Source organism: Simochromis diagramma, unplaced genomic scaffold (assembly GCF_900408965.1).
Source record: "Simochromis diagramma unplaced genomic scaffold, fSimDia1.1 OVJJ01000208.1, whole genome shotgun sequence".
Classification (NCBI taxonomy): domain Eukaryota; kingdom Metazoa; phylum Chordata; class Actinopteri; order Cichliformes; family Cichlidae; genus Simochromis; species Simochromis diagramma.
Window position 1 is genome coordinate 129,024 of NW_024386789.1, and position 18,078 is coordinate 147,101.

Consider the following 18,078-nt stretch of genomic DNA (forward strand, 5'->3'; position numbering starts at 1 on the left):
CTCACTGACATCACATAGACTCAAGAGCAGAAAAAAACTGTCTGAACTTGAACCTTTAGTGCTGTCTGAAGCCTGAGTTTATGGCTTACAGGGATTACTTGTACATTCTGTAACGTCATTATTTGAAACTTTGGCTATTGTAACAGTACGCCATATGTATATGACAGAATTTAAGGGAAAAGCACAAAACTGATTATACACAATTTTTTTTTTTTTACAAAAAACTTATCATCATCAGCAACAACAAACCTGTCAACAAACTTTGTAGCAAATAACAAGACGAAGGAGAAAACTAAGTTACTATTTCATTATAGTACAGGGAATATAACAAGCTGTAATGTAACCAGATTAACAACCTAAGACATTTACACAACTCTTAGTAACATTAATAACTTATAAGGTTTCCTGCTTTGTTGCCACTGCAGTATAATGAAGGAATAAAAGCGGAGGCATGGAAAGTTGTCGAGGCTTTATATATTGTTTTCACGCTGGTGTCTTTAATTTACTATATTTATTCATTCAGTTTATTTTTAGGTTGTGCTGGTGGCAGGTTCTGTGGCTGGACAGAACTAAAGTTTGGCATACAGTTTATTCCATGACCTTCCCGACACACGAACAGCATTAAAACAGTGACAGAAAGCAGACAAGCTTACTGTGCCGAGCCTGGCAACATGATCGATTGCCAAGTAACCCAAGCTCTGTTAATCAGGTTACGTGTGCTTTGATTTAATTCAAGATGACCTAGGGTCAAGCGTCTGTGTGGAAACAATTAGTGTGGCCCTTTCTTACAACATGTCTATTAAAGCCAGGGCGGTATCCCAGTCATCCACCGTGCACAATACCAGTAACAACTGGAGAACTGAAGAAGCTTAATGGAATGCAACGAAAATGCCTTTCATTTTTCCTGCAAGTCATGTCAAAAAAATTCAGAGCTGAACACGGCTTATTGTTCATCGCCACTGTCATTTTCCATCCCTATTCTCGAGATAAGGCAATGCTGAGTTTCAAACGATCATCTAGGCATCTCTTAAGGCCCTTTGCAGACACGATTCAAATAAGTTTGGGCTGTAAAAGGAAATAAATGATGCAAGACTTTTATTGTACATTGCTTCTTTACTGCAAATTAAGCACTTTTTTTTTAGCATGCTGTTCTCTCCCTGCTGACCACTGCGAAGCCATGCCCAGGTAAAGTATTTGTCAGGCAGCCACTGCCTCACACTTGACCTTTTGGAAGTCAAGGGTGGGTGTTGCTTAGTGATCATGTATAGGCGTGATTGGGGATCAAGCTGTCGGTCCTCAAGTGTATACATGACATAACTGAAATTCTTGCTTTCTGCAGTGAATGGTGCACTTTTTCAGATTTATGTAGAACTAACGTGTTTATTTCTTTAAATAATGTCGGTTTTTCTGTTTATTTCTTCAAAGATTTACTTAACCAAACTAGCTTACTCCATTGGGGTGGCTGTAGCTGAGGAGGTAGAGCACTAATCAGAGGGTTGTGGGTTTGCATGCCAAATATTCTTGGGCAAGATACTAACCTCAAGTTGCTTTCAGATGCATCAATCAGAGTATGAATGTTAGATGTTAGTGCTCTGAGTGCTCCGGAAGAGTATTGTAGAAAAGCGCTTTATAAGACTTTACCATTATGTAGCACTTCTGTTATTCAGCTTCTTCCAACATGTTTGCAAACCTATACTTTCAAAGTAGTTTTACCCAACACTGAAAATGCCTTCAATGAAAAGCCCTCTTTTTTTAAAGATGTTTTTATTGGCATGCAGACACATTCGTTGACACAAATAACGGCAAAGTACATCAGTTGATTTAAAAATCACAGCTCCAAATAAAAACTCCTGCAGAGAAAGTAAGTCACTGCAGTGCTGACATAAATGACAAAAGTCACAGTCTTTCTCTTCACACAGAGCACATGATGAATGACTTCAGTTGCTCTGTGTCACTTACACACAAACAGATAAAAATGAAGGCGGCTCAGTAAAATACTCCTGTTTTTCTTATTAATAAGCTGTATCTCACTCACTGTGTGTGGGATTGAAATGGGTGTTTTCTGCCTTCCTCAACCGCTCCCTGTTCTGCAAACTTACCAGCACTGTTCTAGAATAAAAAGTGAGTAGCTATAGCAGCTGACACAAAGGATAAAGTACAAAACATGCTGACTTTTGGTGACAAACTGTGTGACTGTACGCAAACACACACTTTTACACTTTGTCGGATGAGCGCTGCTCAGGCTATAAACGATAAAATCGCATTCCACGCATTATGGAGCCTACCTTATTTCATCCAGTATCTGGAGAGATTCTTCTTAAGTTCCTTTCTCTGAACCTAATCCTTCCTCCTCTTATTCATCCCTTGCTGCCGTTCCACCCACCTCTCCCTCATCCCGGCGCTCCCGTCTGGCAGCTCGTGACACCCCAGTCATCTCCTCATCACAAGAAAAAGAACCCATAGCACAAATTTCCCCTGTGCTCGCATCTAATGACGTGGCCCTCTGCGTTTTCCCTTATTTTCTACTATTTTTAGACCGGGGAAACTAAGAACATAATTGGATTTGCAGGGCAAGCTAACAACAGATGGGGCAGCAAAGCACCAATCCATTGTAGGGAGCACTGTGTTAATCTGATGCTTCAACTACTAGTGACACATTAGGTTAAAGCAGGAATAACCACAGTGTCTTCATGCAGCTACTGACAGCTTCATGTGACTTCTCTAAAAGTGATTTTCTGAAACTTGGATTTATGCATCTGTGGACAGGCAAGCATTATGTTTCATTGGGCCCAGGTTCTTTTGTTTAAAGTATGCTGACAATCTACATCATTAGTAGTGAGCTTTGCGTTTAAAAACTTGCAAAATAACAACTCGGTTGTAAATCATGTAGGTTACAACCTCGGATACCTCAGTACTATAAAGTCCTGTAATTAGACAGGCTCAAAAGTTAAATATTCCTTGAGAAAACTGTGTCATTTTGGGGAGGCAGTTTTATATATTTTTTTGTCTGCTTAATTACTTCTTTTATTACCCTAACATATGAAAGAGCACTTCGTAGAGACATCTGCATTTCCCCCATTCTCTGCCAGAGTAAGCTTTTTTTTTCTATATAGACAACAGGATGAAGTGTGGAGACAAGGTACTGACAGGACAAGGAATGGAAATTGATTTAATAAACTTACTATAATAAAAAAAAAATGGATAAACAGCTAAATAAAAGAAGGTAATTGATGTGTAAAGCTGTGTATAATTATATATTAGAAAATGTGGGGCTGGAATGATAAATATTGCAGTTCATAAGCTATGAAATAGCGATGAAATATTGAAGTCCACTGTGTGATTTCTTATTTCGAGGTGTTGACCTGACAATTGGGCATCACTGATTAGCGCTGCTGCAGTGAGCAGGTCAGTGAAAATGGCAAACAAAGATGGAGATAGTGAGCTGTCGTGTGAATCTTTGTGGTGTGAGCCCGTCTGTGTACCGTTCTCTTACTCAATGGGAGACTGCCTCTCCAACACCAAATCTGTGTAGGGTGCTGAATAAAATGTCATATGTATTTTACTTATACATAATTTAATTATATGTATGGGATATATGTTGATTTTGAGGCCTTGATAAGTCAAAATGTTACAAAGTATGATGCTATGGACCAACTTTTGTACTTTTAATGAAAGGTTTTTATCTAGAAAAGTAAAGCAAAGGCTACACCTCATAAAAGTAGTCTATAAATACCTTTAAATTGTCATTCAGGACAAAATTATTTTCATTTGGCGCTTTAACATGTATAAGTTTAACTGGAATAGTTATTTTTATGTGAACCTGTCTTACATTTGCTTGATAGCTAGGTGTAGAAAACAGCTATAAAACTGATAATACTTTGTTAGCGCTATTTTAAATGTTACTCGTCACTTTTGTATAACGTTTTAAGTAGAAGATGAGTAGTTGTACCTTTCAGGTTTTTAAATAACCCTTTAGCAAGTAGTTAACATCCACCCATTACCATTGAACGCGACATCATTCCAAAACGTTGCAAAACCGTCGCTTCCGCTTTGCAGACGTAGCCGCCGGGAACGCGCAGGCGGTTTTGAACGCCCCCTGGTTCTCATTGTGCAGCCGAGGAAACATCGGAAGGTTTCGACGACGTTGGTATGAAATGGCAGAAACTGCCTGGGTCGCGGAAGCACTGAGACTAGGTTGCGTAGAAGCTACACATGTATCTTGCAGTGTTCCCAGCCTGCTAGTGTGACGAAACGGCAGTGTAACCGGAGGGAAGAAAGGGATTAAAGCGCTGTTTTCCTCCTAAACACCGTCCAGCTTGTGTCTCCGGCAGCAGGCAGCGAGTGGCGACTGCGGGGTCGACACTGTTGGAATTAACCAGAGAGGGGTGAGCTCGACATATGGATTTTTTTTTCTCCCACTGAGACATGTTTGACGTGTTATTGTCAACTGCTGGGAGGGGAACGGACAAATGTGGGTCACACACGTTACTCTAAATAGGTGTCACCATAACGTATAGGGTGACCACCACCACAGCAGGCAGGACAGGTCTGGCCTAAATGGTACAAGGCAACCAGAGTGAGCGGCTACACTGGGAAGTATACCTATCCATGTCATTAGCACAGCTTACACCGCCAAGCGTGAACCGGGTGGTGTTTGCCACTCGTGAAATCCTCAAGGAAACCGCTATGACCTCCAGCTTGTGCTCACCTACATCCCCAGTGTAAACAGAAATCACTTATTAACGCCTTTGAATACACCCTGTTTTTATTCAGCACCGGTTTTCTGCTTTTTTTATGTTTTGTGTTTGGCAGCATAGCTGTACAGCTTGTAACATCACAGAGGTATAAAAGTATCAGGCTCAGACTGCAGTCTTTGTGCTTGTGTGTTTTTAATGTGATGATTTAACCTGCAGATTGACAAATGTACTCCTTTTTTTGCCAGTTGCATCAGTGTGAGAGCATTTCTCAGCTCCTGTCTTTATTATAAACAGGGATGAGATCAGAGGATTGTGTGTTTCTTATCTAACACACGAGATTATTGGCTGTATTAAGAATTTTATTATATGGCCAAAGTTGGGTTAGGCAGAAATCACCCCAGGTTGCAGCTTGTGCACTCAATATGTGCATCTTGGTTACACTGAAGTGCTTCTGTCGTCATATTTGGGCGATGCAGCTCTCACAGTGCACTGCACATTGCTAGCGGGGCTTTTGGGAACAACCTGCCAAGAGGACAGGGATGGTCAGGCCAAAAGATCCAAGAAATCTGATTCCTGCACCAAAAGCAAAAGGTAGCCTGCAGAGCCAGGATTATGAATCCACATCGAGCCCACTCTGACATCTTGATACTGAAATGTCCGAGGGATTATAAGCCTCTTAACTTGTGAATTTTACCATGGTTTCAGCTGATTTGTGTTGTCTTTCCGTGACAACTGTTTGTATCTAGACACCCATCAGCAGGCCATTTTATTAGTAGACACAAGTGTGTAGCATTTTTTTTTTTTTTTTTTTTTTTTGGAGAGTGGAGTCATTGTTTGACATAAAACCAGTCATCACGGTAGCGATGCAGTGCTCGTCCTGCTTTAATTCTTCTGCTGGGACCAGCCCTAACACAAATACAACAATTAACCCAGCACGTCACAGTTCAAACAGTCACAGCTGAGAGCAGAGACGGTTGTGCCTCTCTGCACTTTTAGATTATGGACACAAAAGGTTGGTCCATATTGCTTTGTTTTTGCCTACAGAGGCCCTAATATCATATACATTAACCTAAATAAATTAAGCTTCTTAAAAGAAGGGCCCAGAATTTCTGAGCAGGAAACGGAAACAATCATTTTTTTGTATATTATGAATTGTGACGCGTCCTCTTCGTTATCTGCAACATTTTACACACTGCTCCGGTCGTCTTTGTTGTTTTCAGACGTCGTCTGTGATTTGACATCGCTGTCACAGTGTTTGCTACTACAGTATTAAATAGTAATGTTAGACTGTTATCAGTTATGTTTACATACTTGGGTTGTGGACATGCAGTCTCATATAATGCATTTATTTACTGTAAACAGCATACTGATAAGACACTTAAGCGGAGCCAGTTTAAAAATGCTAAACTAGCCGACAGGGTGGGGGGAAAATCCAGTCTGTCAGCAGCTTATCCAGCTGCCTGGTTCGGTACCTGTAGATTGTCACCATTCTAAAATTTTCATCATCATCCATGAGCTGAACTTCTTATATGTTGGCGACAACTATGATGATGCTACCTGCAGGTCCTAATTGAAATAGGCTTTCAGGCTGTCAAACAGTGCACTCTTCAGTTTGTAGGAATATTTTGTGTTTGACCAGGCGTTTCCTCAGATTAGATGTATTGCCTTGTATTGAATTTTGAGCTACAAATAATGCAGAAAGCACTATTTTGAAAAATGGAATCACACCTGAGACTGCTTTCTGCTTTCCACTGCCTCCTTTTCGGCGCATGTTGTTCTTCTACATGTCGCAGAGGTGGCATCGGATGCTTTGGGTCCCTTTGTTGTTCTAACCCAGTTTTTTTTAATTTATTTATTTATTTTAAAGTCAAGCCTTATGTTGTCTCACACATTAAAAGAATAATTCCCAGTGTCATCTTCAGAGTGAAGATTACAGCTCATTGACTCTGGTATAAGATTACTATTTGATACTGGCAGATACCTAAAGCCAAGGTATTGGTATCCTATCAGCACTGGAAAAAGCTGAATGAGCAGATCCCCAGTCTGGAGCCTAGGGGATGGGTCTATTTACTGGTATTATAGCATGTGCCCCTCTGCTTTATAGATTGGTTAAGCTTTTCTTGTGGTGTTTTTCCTGTCTGCTACCATGAGGCATGTGATACTCACACAAATTAACTGCCTGGGTTTTTTTTGTTGTTGTTTTTCTTTTTTTTAAATTTAGGTTTTTCTTATTCAGAGTATTGTCAATTAACTTGATCAGCAGTTTGTCAGACAGCTTGAAATCTAGGCCAAGATTACAGGAAGTTTAACAATAAACCCCCCGTGGTTTGTGTCTGCAGATGGCCATGAGAGAAGTGTCATTCAGGGCCTTCATTGGTACCAGAATTTGGCACTGAATAAGGCCTTGTGAGCTCTTATCAGCAGCAGCTACTTTGGCTGAGTGCGAGCGCTTTGAAGATAAAAAGCGATACTGCTGGTGGAATCGACTGTGGTCACCCAGATAACTTGGAACTGTTTGATATTTGCAAGAATTTCGCGTTTATGGTTTTTCTTTTCTGGGTGAAACGGAACAAAGGTAGACAAGATGGGAAAAGAAGGATCAGCTCCCAGCAGTGACAGCGTGATGGACAGCTGTGTGGGAGAATATCTGGACAGGAGCGGCAGTTCAGAAGCCATATCTGCTACTTTTTGACACAGCTATCTGTTTAGTTCTGTCTGGCTGTCAGAGACCTTATTTGCCCACCACCAGTGTGTCAGTGGATGGCAGTAGCTGTGCCACGTGTGCTTAATTTGAATTCTGATACAGCTGCAACTTTCATGTGCCACATGTGTTTATAAAAGCGGGTTGATGGGTTTAAAAATACTGTAGTGCTGTAGTATTGTCATTTATTTTCAGATTAGCATGTACAAACTAATCCTAATTGATAACTGAGCCAGTTGTCAAAAAACCTGCACCACTGCTATGGCAATTCTTCTTTAAGAAATGTCTTAAACCTTAGTTCTACTGAGCTGCTTCAGTGTGTTTTCACATGTGTAAAAACATTTATCATTAAGAGCAGGATAATAACATACATTAGCTAATTAAATGGTTGGAGCTGGTGTCTTAAGAAAACATCCCTGATGCTTGGGCCTGGCAGAGCGTTCAAAAGCCAGCCTGGCTGTGGTGAGAGCAGCTTACACTCGGAGTCCTGCTTGGTTTTCATCTGGAAAACTGCAGAATCTTACCTGTGCAGACTAAATAATTAATAAGCTAGTTTAACAGCTTCTTGCACAGTTAAGTATTTCCTGATTCATGTTGAGACAGAAATGATTGCTTCCTTTTTTTTCCCCTTTCAGTTATATGTAGATCTTGGCCCGTCTTACCTTTGTGGTCGTCTAGGTTTGTGCTGTTGTGATTATAATTTCTTATTCAAGTGGTTCAAACCTACCTGTGTAGGTTGACTTGATTTGCAGCTCCACAATTCCTTTACATAGATTATTTTATTTTCATGCAGGCTTCCACACATGCACGATTCGCTGCTTTCTAACAACTGAGGTTGATGGGGCTGATAGCTTGATACACTCCATCAGATTGCTGAGTTCCATCTTAAAAGGAAGCTGGGGATTTACCTGTCTCACAGGGATCCTGAAAACCTTTCCACTGCTCTTCCTTCACATAGGAGAAATGATCATGTACCATTTGTTTAGACATACTCTTTGCAGCGCTGGGATAGAGCTACACATACTAAGTAAAACAGAGCTTGAATACGCCCTCTCCCTCCTGTGTGGCCTATATTTGATATGCTAAATGACTTTTTCTGAAAAGCGTGTCCAGGAGTGTTTTGCATGGTATTTCTGGTCTGTGCGCAGAAGGATACCTCTGGCAAATAAAGCTGACATTTTTGCTTTGTGGTGGATGCGGCTAAATGTTGTACATGAAAGAAGCTGAGCTCATTTGGATTGAACGGGGAACTGAATATGAAAGCGACATGGAGGCCTCAGAGTATTCGCTGTCAAAGTTACGCTAGACATAATTGTTCTAGTAAATTCTTGCATAGTTGCTATAGTAGTCTAATTAAATGATTGAAAACTGAATCCTTAAAACCATTGCTGTTTCATACTTAACTTCATTTAAGAGCTGCTTTGAAGAAACATAGTGATGACAATTTCTTTTCCTTTGATTCAACAAAAGCTGGTCAGCTGGCAGTTTTACTGTGTCGCCTTGGTAGTCGGCAGCATGCAAAGTGAGAAAAATTAAATATCTTCATAGGTCCATCTAGCTGAACTGGATAATTTAAATTTAAATTATTAAAACAAACTAGTGGGGCTTTACACAGGTGAGACCTGACCTGAGCATTATGATGATGATGATGATGATGATGATGAGATAGCCTTTATTTGTCAGTTGCAGTTGCTCACAACTGAGATGACAGACCTTGCCAACCGTACATACAATACACAAACATCACATTGGGGAGACAGGTCAGGCCAGGTAGCAAGGGGGAAAACAAACATCGAAATGTGTTACACAAAAGGATAATCCAGGAATGCACAGATATCAACACTAGGGATGGGTATTAATAAGATTTTCATGATTCCGATTCCATTTTTGATTCTGTTTAACGATTCGATTCTTTAACGATTCTCTTATCGATTCCTTTTTAAAAAAAAAAAAGGAGAACACTAAGGTCGATTAGCTTAGAACTTTTGTTTTATATCTTCTCTTTGAACAAGATAGAAATTTAGGAGTAACATGGCCTGTTGGGTTTCAACAGTGACATCTTAAGAGATCCACAGCCTACGGCTCTTCAATGGGGTGTCACGGGGTCCCCAGGAAAAAAAAATTGTAAATGTAAAATAAAAAAATAAATATTCTTCTGTAGCAATTACACAAGAATATCCAGTAATGTCCCTGCCTACAATTAAACGCATTCACTTACTGAAAATCGGGGGCATCTGTTGTGGCAAATGGGTGCAAGCCTTTTACCACAAACTTAGTCACTGCTCGGTGACATTCGTCTATCCTGGTCTGAAAGGAGACGCTACCGGTAGACTGCAGCAAGAACTGCCAGCATCTGAGCCAGACTCTGTCTGTCTCATCATGGTCACCTAAATGCACAGCAATGGCAGGTTTTGTAATAAGGACAGATCGCGCTAACATAATATGCACTGTTAGTTGATTATTTATCCGCCGCATTAACGGGAGAGGACGTGCAAACGTTACCGCTGCTGCTGGGTTGAGATTCACGAGTCCGGAGCGGAATTAAAAACACGACATTCATTTAAGGTCATCACGTGTTTTGTGAGCAAATGCTTTTGCATATTCGTAGTGTTTCCTCCCTTAAATGAAATATCTACTTTGCAAGTATTGCAAGTTGCCCTGTTGTCATCCGTTCTCATAAAGTGTAATCAAACTTTTGAGCGTTTGAGCCGCTTAGGCGCCGTGTTTCCTGCCAGGTAAATGACGCTCCGCAACGTGGTGACGTCATTCGGGGCAACTGGAATTGATAAGGGAATCGTTTGCAAAAATGGCAAACATTTCCAAAAATGGCAAACATTTCCAAGGAATTGAAACAGTGGGAACCGGTTCTCAACAAGAACCAGGTTTCGATACCCATCTCTAATCAACACACCATAACACAATAAAACACAGACAAGCAACATGGGAGAGTATTCCAGTGTGTACAGCTGATCTGGGAGCGCTGCAATCTTCGATTGCGCCTCCAGCTGATCCGTTGTCCACATCGGATGGGAGGTAAGCAGGAGGCGTTGGATTCGGGGGAGGGAGGGTGATAGTGAGGGCGTATCAGTATCAGTGTACATGTTTCGTGCGTGTGCATGTGTGTATCCCGTGTTCAGCTGAGAGAAAGTGTCACCACGCCCGGTTAAGCGAAGGTCAACAGTCTCCAGTGGACCCAGGTGGCCTTGAAGGAGGGACAAAGAGTTCTGTTATCATGGGAAGAATTTGTTGTTCTAGTCGGCTTCAACCTTGGCAGGACTTCAGCTGGCGCCAGGGGGGCCGCATGAGTGAAGATGATGAATGTTTGGGTTTAGTGCGAACAACTGCATCCAATTTTTACAGTTGGTCTAATGTCCATCACTGGTCACCAATTATCTCAATTCCTGTTGTTCTTCTCCAAGATCTTATCCATATTGCGTTCAAAACACAGTCTGAGTACTCAAAGCCCTGCTATCGTCTATCATGTCTGCCAGACTTATGGGATTTTGAACAGCTGTAGCCGCTTCTTGTTCTTCGATAAGCCGAGCCAGCTCCAATCAGCCCGAACTCTGTTATCGTGGTTCCAAATTGGTAGATGTCGTTCATTGTCCTCCGTCGAGAGTGTCGCCAGACACACGACGCAACCGACCATCGAGTATCCGGCAGCAAACGTCTCCGCAGGACAATCGGGCTCTCCCAAGCCTAGCAGGGTGTCAATTCCATTACAGGAGCAGTTGATCAAATCCATAATTCTTTAGGTTTTAGAGAACAAGACTGGGAAACTCTTTGAGGGTTAGAGTTAGACGAGACTAGACAAACACATAGAAGCAGCAGCAGGGAAGATAAGGGAGGGAGAGGGAGAAAGATGCGTCCACCTCTTCCGAGAGCCAAAGAGGGTTATGAACCCAATCCAGCATGCAGTTGAGCCAAAGAGACCAGTGCAAAGAGAGAGATCCTAAACACAAGAATAACCAAAACAATCTGACTGTGTGGTTCAAAGACACACGAGTTAAAAGGTGCGTTTGGTTTCATTTGGTTTAGTCTGTGGACTGAAAAAGACAGGGACCATTGGGCTTCTTATCTGCACTCAGTTCAAACGCCTGCATCACTGATGGTATGGGCTGCATTAGCGCCTGTGGAATCAGCTTGCACATTGGAAAGGCACCATAAGGGCTGTAAGGCTCAGACTAGTGTCGGTTGAAGCATCGTAGAAGAGCTGGTTGGAGTTTAAGGGAAGGATGGCTGCAGGTTTAATGTATGAGGGACATTGAGTGCACAGTTGGATACTATTACGTCACATTAACACAGCAAAATGTTGCATTTTCCTTCAGCTGAAATGCCAATCCAGAGAGCCTGTGTAGGTAAACTCTGATTAAAAATGCATGAAGACTGTTATTGAATTTAGCAGCTAGCACATTTATTATTGTTTCTCCTGCTGTTTTGTTGTGTACCCTTTGTTGTATACACTGTGTGTCTTTTTGTTAAACATCCAGCAGCACACTTCTTGCTTGTGTTCAGGGTTGTTGTAAGTTGTGCTCTGTATTCATCCCTGTACCTCTTCTCCGTCCGGCTTAGATGCCGAATTTTGACAAGGTTCTGCAACGGGGAAGAGAGATGTTCTGATCAGAGTCAAAGAGAATAATGCAGCAGGAGAGGAGAGGGCACAGATGAGGAGAAGCAGAAAAGACAAAACACAAGCAGCGCAGGCAGAGCTGTGTTTAGAGCAGGGTGGCATGTGAGCCAGTATAAACATCCATTTCTGAATGAATCTGTTGGTTTCTTGTAATTCGGGTTTGCTAGTTTTAATTAAAACTCAAAAGATACGTCTTCAAACAGACGCGCATCTCATTTTTGATACTTGGAATTAGAGCCAACAGCTATATGCAAAACAAATAGTGTATTTTTAAAAATGTGGCAGGAGGCACATTATTTGACGTGACTACCGCCGTGTTTGAAGAAACGCAGCAAAAAGAATGTGACCCCGTGTGACGTAGACCACTTCAGAATGTGGTCTACCAGATCCAATCTCAGTACGTATTGGGTGCTTTCACACCCGTCACTGTTGGGCAAGCGCAGTGACTCAGTTCCTTTCTGCACTGCGTCTCAGATGTGACTCGGGTTTAACTGAGGTGTTCTTGACTTCAGTCCTTCAAAGCAGCGTTGAAGCAAAAGTGAAGAAAATGAGATAAAGCTGAATGTTCTAGCCCTCAGCAGTTGGCTGTGTTTTCTTCTGTTCTTTGAAATGCACCTGTGTTGGTCACGTGGAGGGGCAGCAGCAGTAATCACTGTTTGTTTGACTGAAAGTGTGTTCTGGGTTTTATACTTATGCATTAAATGTGCCATAGGTACTTGACCCTTCTGAAATCCTACACTGTGCTGTATCTTCATACACACCTTCTTAGATATACTACATATCGAGTCATCACAGCCATACCACATCTGTTCGGTACTGCTGTTTCTGCTACTTATGCCTCTGCTGCCATTTTTCAAATTGACTGGAACAGAATGATTAAATTCCAAGAGAGAGACCCCACCACTAACTAATGCTTCAGCAGTGAAAGGATAGAGCAACACAGGCACACTACCCCCAGGTTTAAAAGCTGGCACTGGTATCAGTCACTTGCTTTCTAGATTAATCTTAGTAAGTAATCACAGAATTTAAGATGACTCCACTGCTGTTATAAAGGTGTTTTTTCCCAAATAATATCTTCCATACCAAAACAGTATTTGTTGTTGTACTACTCTTACCAACAGAGTGCTTTGTTTAATAGGATTTTGTTAATAGACATATTTCTTTGAAAGCTATCCTAGATAATAAGTTCTTAATTTCTGTGTATCAAACAGAGTAGAGGAGGTTGGTGGGCTGACTGATACTAAAAAGGAAGAGGGTGGGGTGTGGTCTGCCTGCAGTAGCTGGAGAAATCCAGTTCAGGGAATGACCCGTGGAACGTACAGCTATCACTACACAGCCAACCTCCTCAGCACAATGCTCCAAATTCCACTAATGATTTGTCATCTTCATCCCCTGCACGAAACCCGGCTTCCTTCTTCCTCTGTGCCTTGATCACTGCTCCCGTCGCCCTGACCTTTGGAATTTATATATATGTGCGCAGGTCCTCTGGGCTATAAGTTGGATTGCAGAGGCTTAGTTGTCATTACAGTTGATGAAGCTTCCTTTAGGATTCAAGACACGGCTGGTTTGATTTTTCTGAGATTAATGAGTTCTTCCGGGTTTGAATGGGGGGGGGGAAGAAGCGGAAGAAAGCAAGACAGGATTTGTACCATTATGTTTTGCGCTGCCGTAGACCTGATCACTACAAGTCAATTATTTTCAAGAAATAAATCTGATTTTGTTTGGTACAGATAATGATCCTAAATATTCATTATGAAAGGGTCATACATAATGCTAACACTGTGAACATTTGATTAAATGTAACCGATAAGATAACTGCTTCCTCCTGGCTTGTTTGATTGAATTAACTAGTAGCCATTGTGAGATAATAAACTGTGTCAGACGGCCTGTATTGTGGGATAGTGTATGGAAATACTTTCCTGAGTGCTTCAACAGAAATTCTTCAAATATCAGTTTTAAATTCGGTGCAGTTTTCTTTTCTATAAGAAAACTATAACCTGTAGATAAAAGATGGACCTAGCCACTGTCACATCACTCATTAGTTTTGAACTTTCGTTTTTGTTTTTTTATTTCTTTCAAAACAGTATAGCCCCTTTTCCATTAATACGTACTCGGACTCGGATCGACTGGTTCACAACCCAGTGTGTGTGCTTGTCATCATAGCAACACGTCTGGGCATCCAGCGATGTAATTAATTTGCGACATGAACGCTACAACAAAGGTGGACATGTGGGGGGGGGGTGGCTTCAATTTTTGTGAACGAGACGCTCTCATGACTCATTCAGTGATGCTACTGCGGTGTGGCGACGTCACATTTTAGTACCTGCACGGATCGCTTGGCATCCCGGTCGAGCAGGTACTAAAAAAGTACCTGGTACCAGGTATTATGACCTTATGGGAAAATACTGAAAACCGTGGCGAACCGTGCCGAGTCGATCCGAGTAGGTACTACTGAAAAAGAGGATTATGTGACTGTCAACTGGAAGAAAGGGTACCACAGAGGAGTGATGAACTAATATACGTTCCTGCTACCTAGCTTGGTTAGTAACCTGTGTAATTTTGAGCGCCAGAGAAACTTAAGAGCAGACTGTCGCTGTGCCTTTAAAGCCAAATCTATTTGTTTATGTGCTGTGCAGTTGATCTGTGGGTATGGACTTTTGGAACTAGTCCCACATGGTGACTGAAGTAACTCCAGTTTTTAGAACTTGTTTACTTGCATTTCCTGAACAGGAAAGCCTTGAGAAAAACACTGTTGAAAATGTATCTTTTCAGTTTTGTTTGATGTAATGAGTCAGTGAGGGTGGTCTTTGCTCAGATCTGATAGATTTGTTCCTCCAGTCTCAGCACAGTACAGTGTGTATCATTTACTCGATGATTTATCTGCTTAGTCTGTCAATTGTAGCATTTACAGACACACGGAGATGCATTTTCAACACTTTTCTGCTTTGTCATTCACATTTTTATGCACAAGTTGTAAATATGCCAAAAAAGAAAAAGGACGGTGGAAAAATAGTTATTGGCAGAGATAACAAATGGCAACTTGGATGCTGGTAGGACCTGTTCGTATACTTTGCCTGGGGACAACTGTTTATGGCTCACTGATTTTACACTGGGCTTTAAACATAAAGAGGGTGTGCTGTAACACACAGCTATAGTGTTTCTTGATTGAAACGTGTTCTAGAAATCTCTATAGTCTGATCTCCTGTTAATACTTTGCAGGTCTTGAGAGGCGAGCTCCATTTGGATGCCCAGTCACCGATTTTGTCCAAGACTTCACCATGAACCGAAACAAGCGTGAAAGGGAGTACTACAGTATAGATGTGGGCGATTCAACTTTTACAGTTTTAAAGCGCTACCAGAACCTAAGACCCATTGGATCCGGAGCACAGGGAATTGTTTGGTGAGTATATTTACTTTCTGCTGACCCAGATGACAACCTTCACTTGCAGATTGGTCACTTCTTTACTCAGCGAAAAGTTAGATTTAACTTCACCACCAAAACCCGTCTAACATTTGATGAAAGCTTGAAAAGCACACCTTGGACTTTGCCGGCTGCCGTTGACGAAAGTTGATAAGAACAGATGTAAAAAGAGCAGCATAAGCTGCATACAACACAGAAAATTGATGCATAATATTCTATTTGTTGACAGCACCGTGTGGTGTTATCTTTCCTGTGAAGTTTTGTTGATGTGAGAGGGTTAGGTGTTGGAGTGAACTGATCCACACCACAATTGGTTTCTAAAATTTTCTAGGGTTTTTTTTTTTTTGGTATTCCTTCATATTTGCAAAGAGCCGTGAATTTTTTTTATTTTTTTTTGCTTATGCATCAAGTGGTTGATTGATTGGCCCATCAAAATCACATGAGCTGCCATTTCAACTTGTAACATAAGATGAGCTTGACGAACTCATCTAGCATCTTTGCTGTCATTAACCTTCTCTCTTCCTCATACCAGGTAGGAATACCAGAAAACTGATGCACAACACAGTTAAGAGTGTCAGCTAAGACTTTAGCTTGTCATGTAAGAACTTGCTGGCTACAAAATCTCAACAACTGCAGTGCTTAGTGCTGGAAAAGGATTAATAGTGGGCCTGTTAAACGTTTCTTTATTTTCTGTCCCATCTGTAATGTTACGACGCCGTGAGGTCGTACACACGTGATCAAAGTTTTGTTTAAAGTAATAAAGTCAGGTATGTACAAGTAATCCCTAAGAACCAAAAGCTCAGGCTTGACACTGCTCTAAATGCTCAGATTCTTGTCTGTTATGTCAGGGAGAGGGGATATTCCTAATATCATCAATTCAGGCATACAGACCCACTCACATGAGGGGTGGACTACAAAGCAATTACAACACAGAGCCCTTTTTAACATGCACGTTCTGCTTCAGGCATTCTGCACACTCACATTTTTGCACCATCTGACTCTAGTCCTCACAAAATGACACAGTTGAGTTCCACCTACAAGAGAATCCGCTCATATGAAGATTATAAAAATATTACTGCATAAAACAATTGTAAATGTGTTTGTTTGTACACTTGTTTGACTATTCATTTTATTTCTATGACAGCTGCACAGTGGAGCTCTTTAACGTGACATTTAAGAGCATTTGCTGACATTTTAGCGGTATAAAACAGAGCAGCACAGCAGGACTAAACATGTTCGTGCATTTTCTACAGTTATAACTAAAGTTCCTCTGACAGTGTAAAGCATACTTGGCATTACTAATGTACATCTCTGCATATGAAACATCACTTATGGCCGGCATTGACAAGAAAAGAATTTGGGTCTACGTGGTGCTTTATCCAGCCAATTATAAACCTAAGCTCATTGGCAGCGATGTTGTTTTTTTTTTTTTTAACAGATAGAGTAACCAACCTAAGTTTAAAGTAGGAGGAGAAATTATAATAATGGATTGGATTTATATAGCGCTTTTCAAGGCACCCAAAGCGCTTTACAATACCACTATTCATTCACTCTCACATTCACACACTGGTGGAGGCAAGCTACAGTTGTAGCCACAGCTGCCCTGGGGCAGACTGACAGAAGCGAGGCTGCCATATCGCGCCATCGGCCCCTCTGGCCAACACCAGTAGGCAAGTAGGGTAAAGTGTCTTGCCCAGGGACACAACGACCAGGACAGAGAGCCCGGGGATCGAACCAGCGACCTTCCGGTTACAGATGCGATTCCCAACCCCCTGAGCCACGGTCGCCCCAATTATGGGCTGTCCGAATGTATTGCTCAATAGACAAAGTTTGCTGACTCATTCTGCATAGAAATTTCCGATCCTCAGTTTATCAGTTATTACCAACTAAATTTGTTTCTTTTATTTAAAAGGAAACCGTACGGGTGTAAAGATTTAATATTTTGGTTGCAGAAATGAGGAAAAACCAAGCTTTGTTGTTTAAATAGTGTAAAAAAAATAGGTCTCCCTCTCTCCTTCTGAGGCCTCGGGGAGCGTGTTATATGTTCTATTAGATGGATTTCTAAAATTCTCTCAAACCACATATGGTATATATTTTTGGTAATGGGATGTAAACATGTTTGTTTCTATTGTAAAGCTGGTCATTTAACCCAGGGGTCATTGGGCTTTATGGCAGTTTGCAGAACTACAGATTTTTGGACTTAAGTGCAACACAAGGGATAACTTTTTAGAGACTGCCACATTCAGTATAGCTCCCCTTAGGTGTATATTATGGGCAAAATATTAGCAACAGACTTGGCTCACTTTAGTTCAGTGGCTCTATTTCTCTCTTCCTCTGCTCTTCCTTTCCTGTCAGTCTCTACTGTCCCTAATAAATAAAGCTGAAAAAGGCAAAATCTTCATATTCCTTTGGCCGTCAGGGAAAAACAACAAAAACAAAGAACAATTTTTGACATCCATTATTGCTGACTGAATTTCTCCTGTGCTCCTTCACCCCAGTTCGGCGTACGACCACAACTTGGAGAGGAACGTTGCCATCAAGAAGTTGAGCCGACCCTTTCAGAATCAAACTCATGCAAAACGGGCCTACAGGGAACTGGTGCTAATGAAATGTGTCAACCACAAGAATG

General features: G+C 41.4%; 1 protein-coding gene across 5 annotated transcripts in view; it reads left to right on the top strand.

The window, feature by feature from the left end:
- The first annotated feature begins 4,079 nt into the window (after positions 1–4,079).
- mapk8b (mitogen-activated protein kinase 8b) overlaps positions 4,080–18,078 on the top strand; it is a 31,562-nt gene continuing 17,563 nt past the window's right edge. Inside the window, exons 1-3 of one of the 5 annotated variants that reach the window (XM_040023115.1) lie at positions 4,080–4,385; positions 15,248–15,428; positions 17,948–18,077. In XM_040023115.1, coding sequence (XP_039879049.1) covers positions 15,307–15,428; positions 17,948–18,077 — 252 coding nt within the window. In that variant the 5' untranslated portion in view covers positions 4,080–4,385; positions 15,248–15,306. Of the gene's footprint in view, positions 4,386–10,303; positions 15,079–15,247; positions 15,429–17,947; position 18,078 lie in introns of those variants that run through there. The other 4 variants (XM_040023114.1, XR_005694698.1, XM_040023117.1 and 1 more) reach the window with 4 other exon arrangements.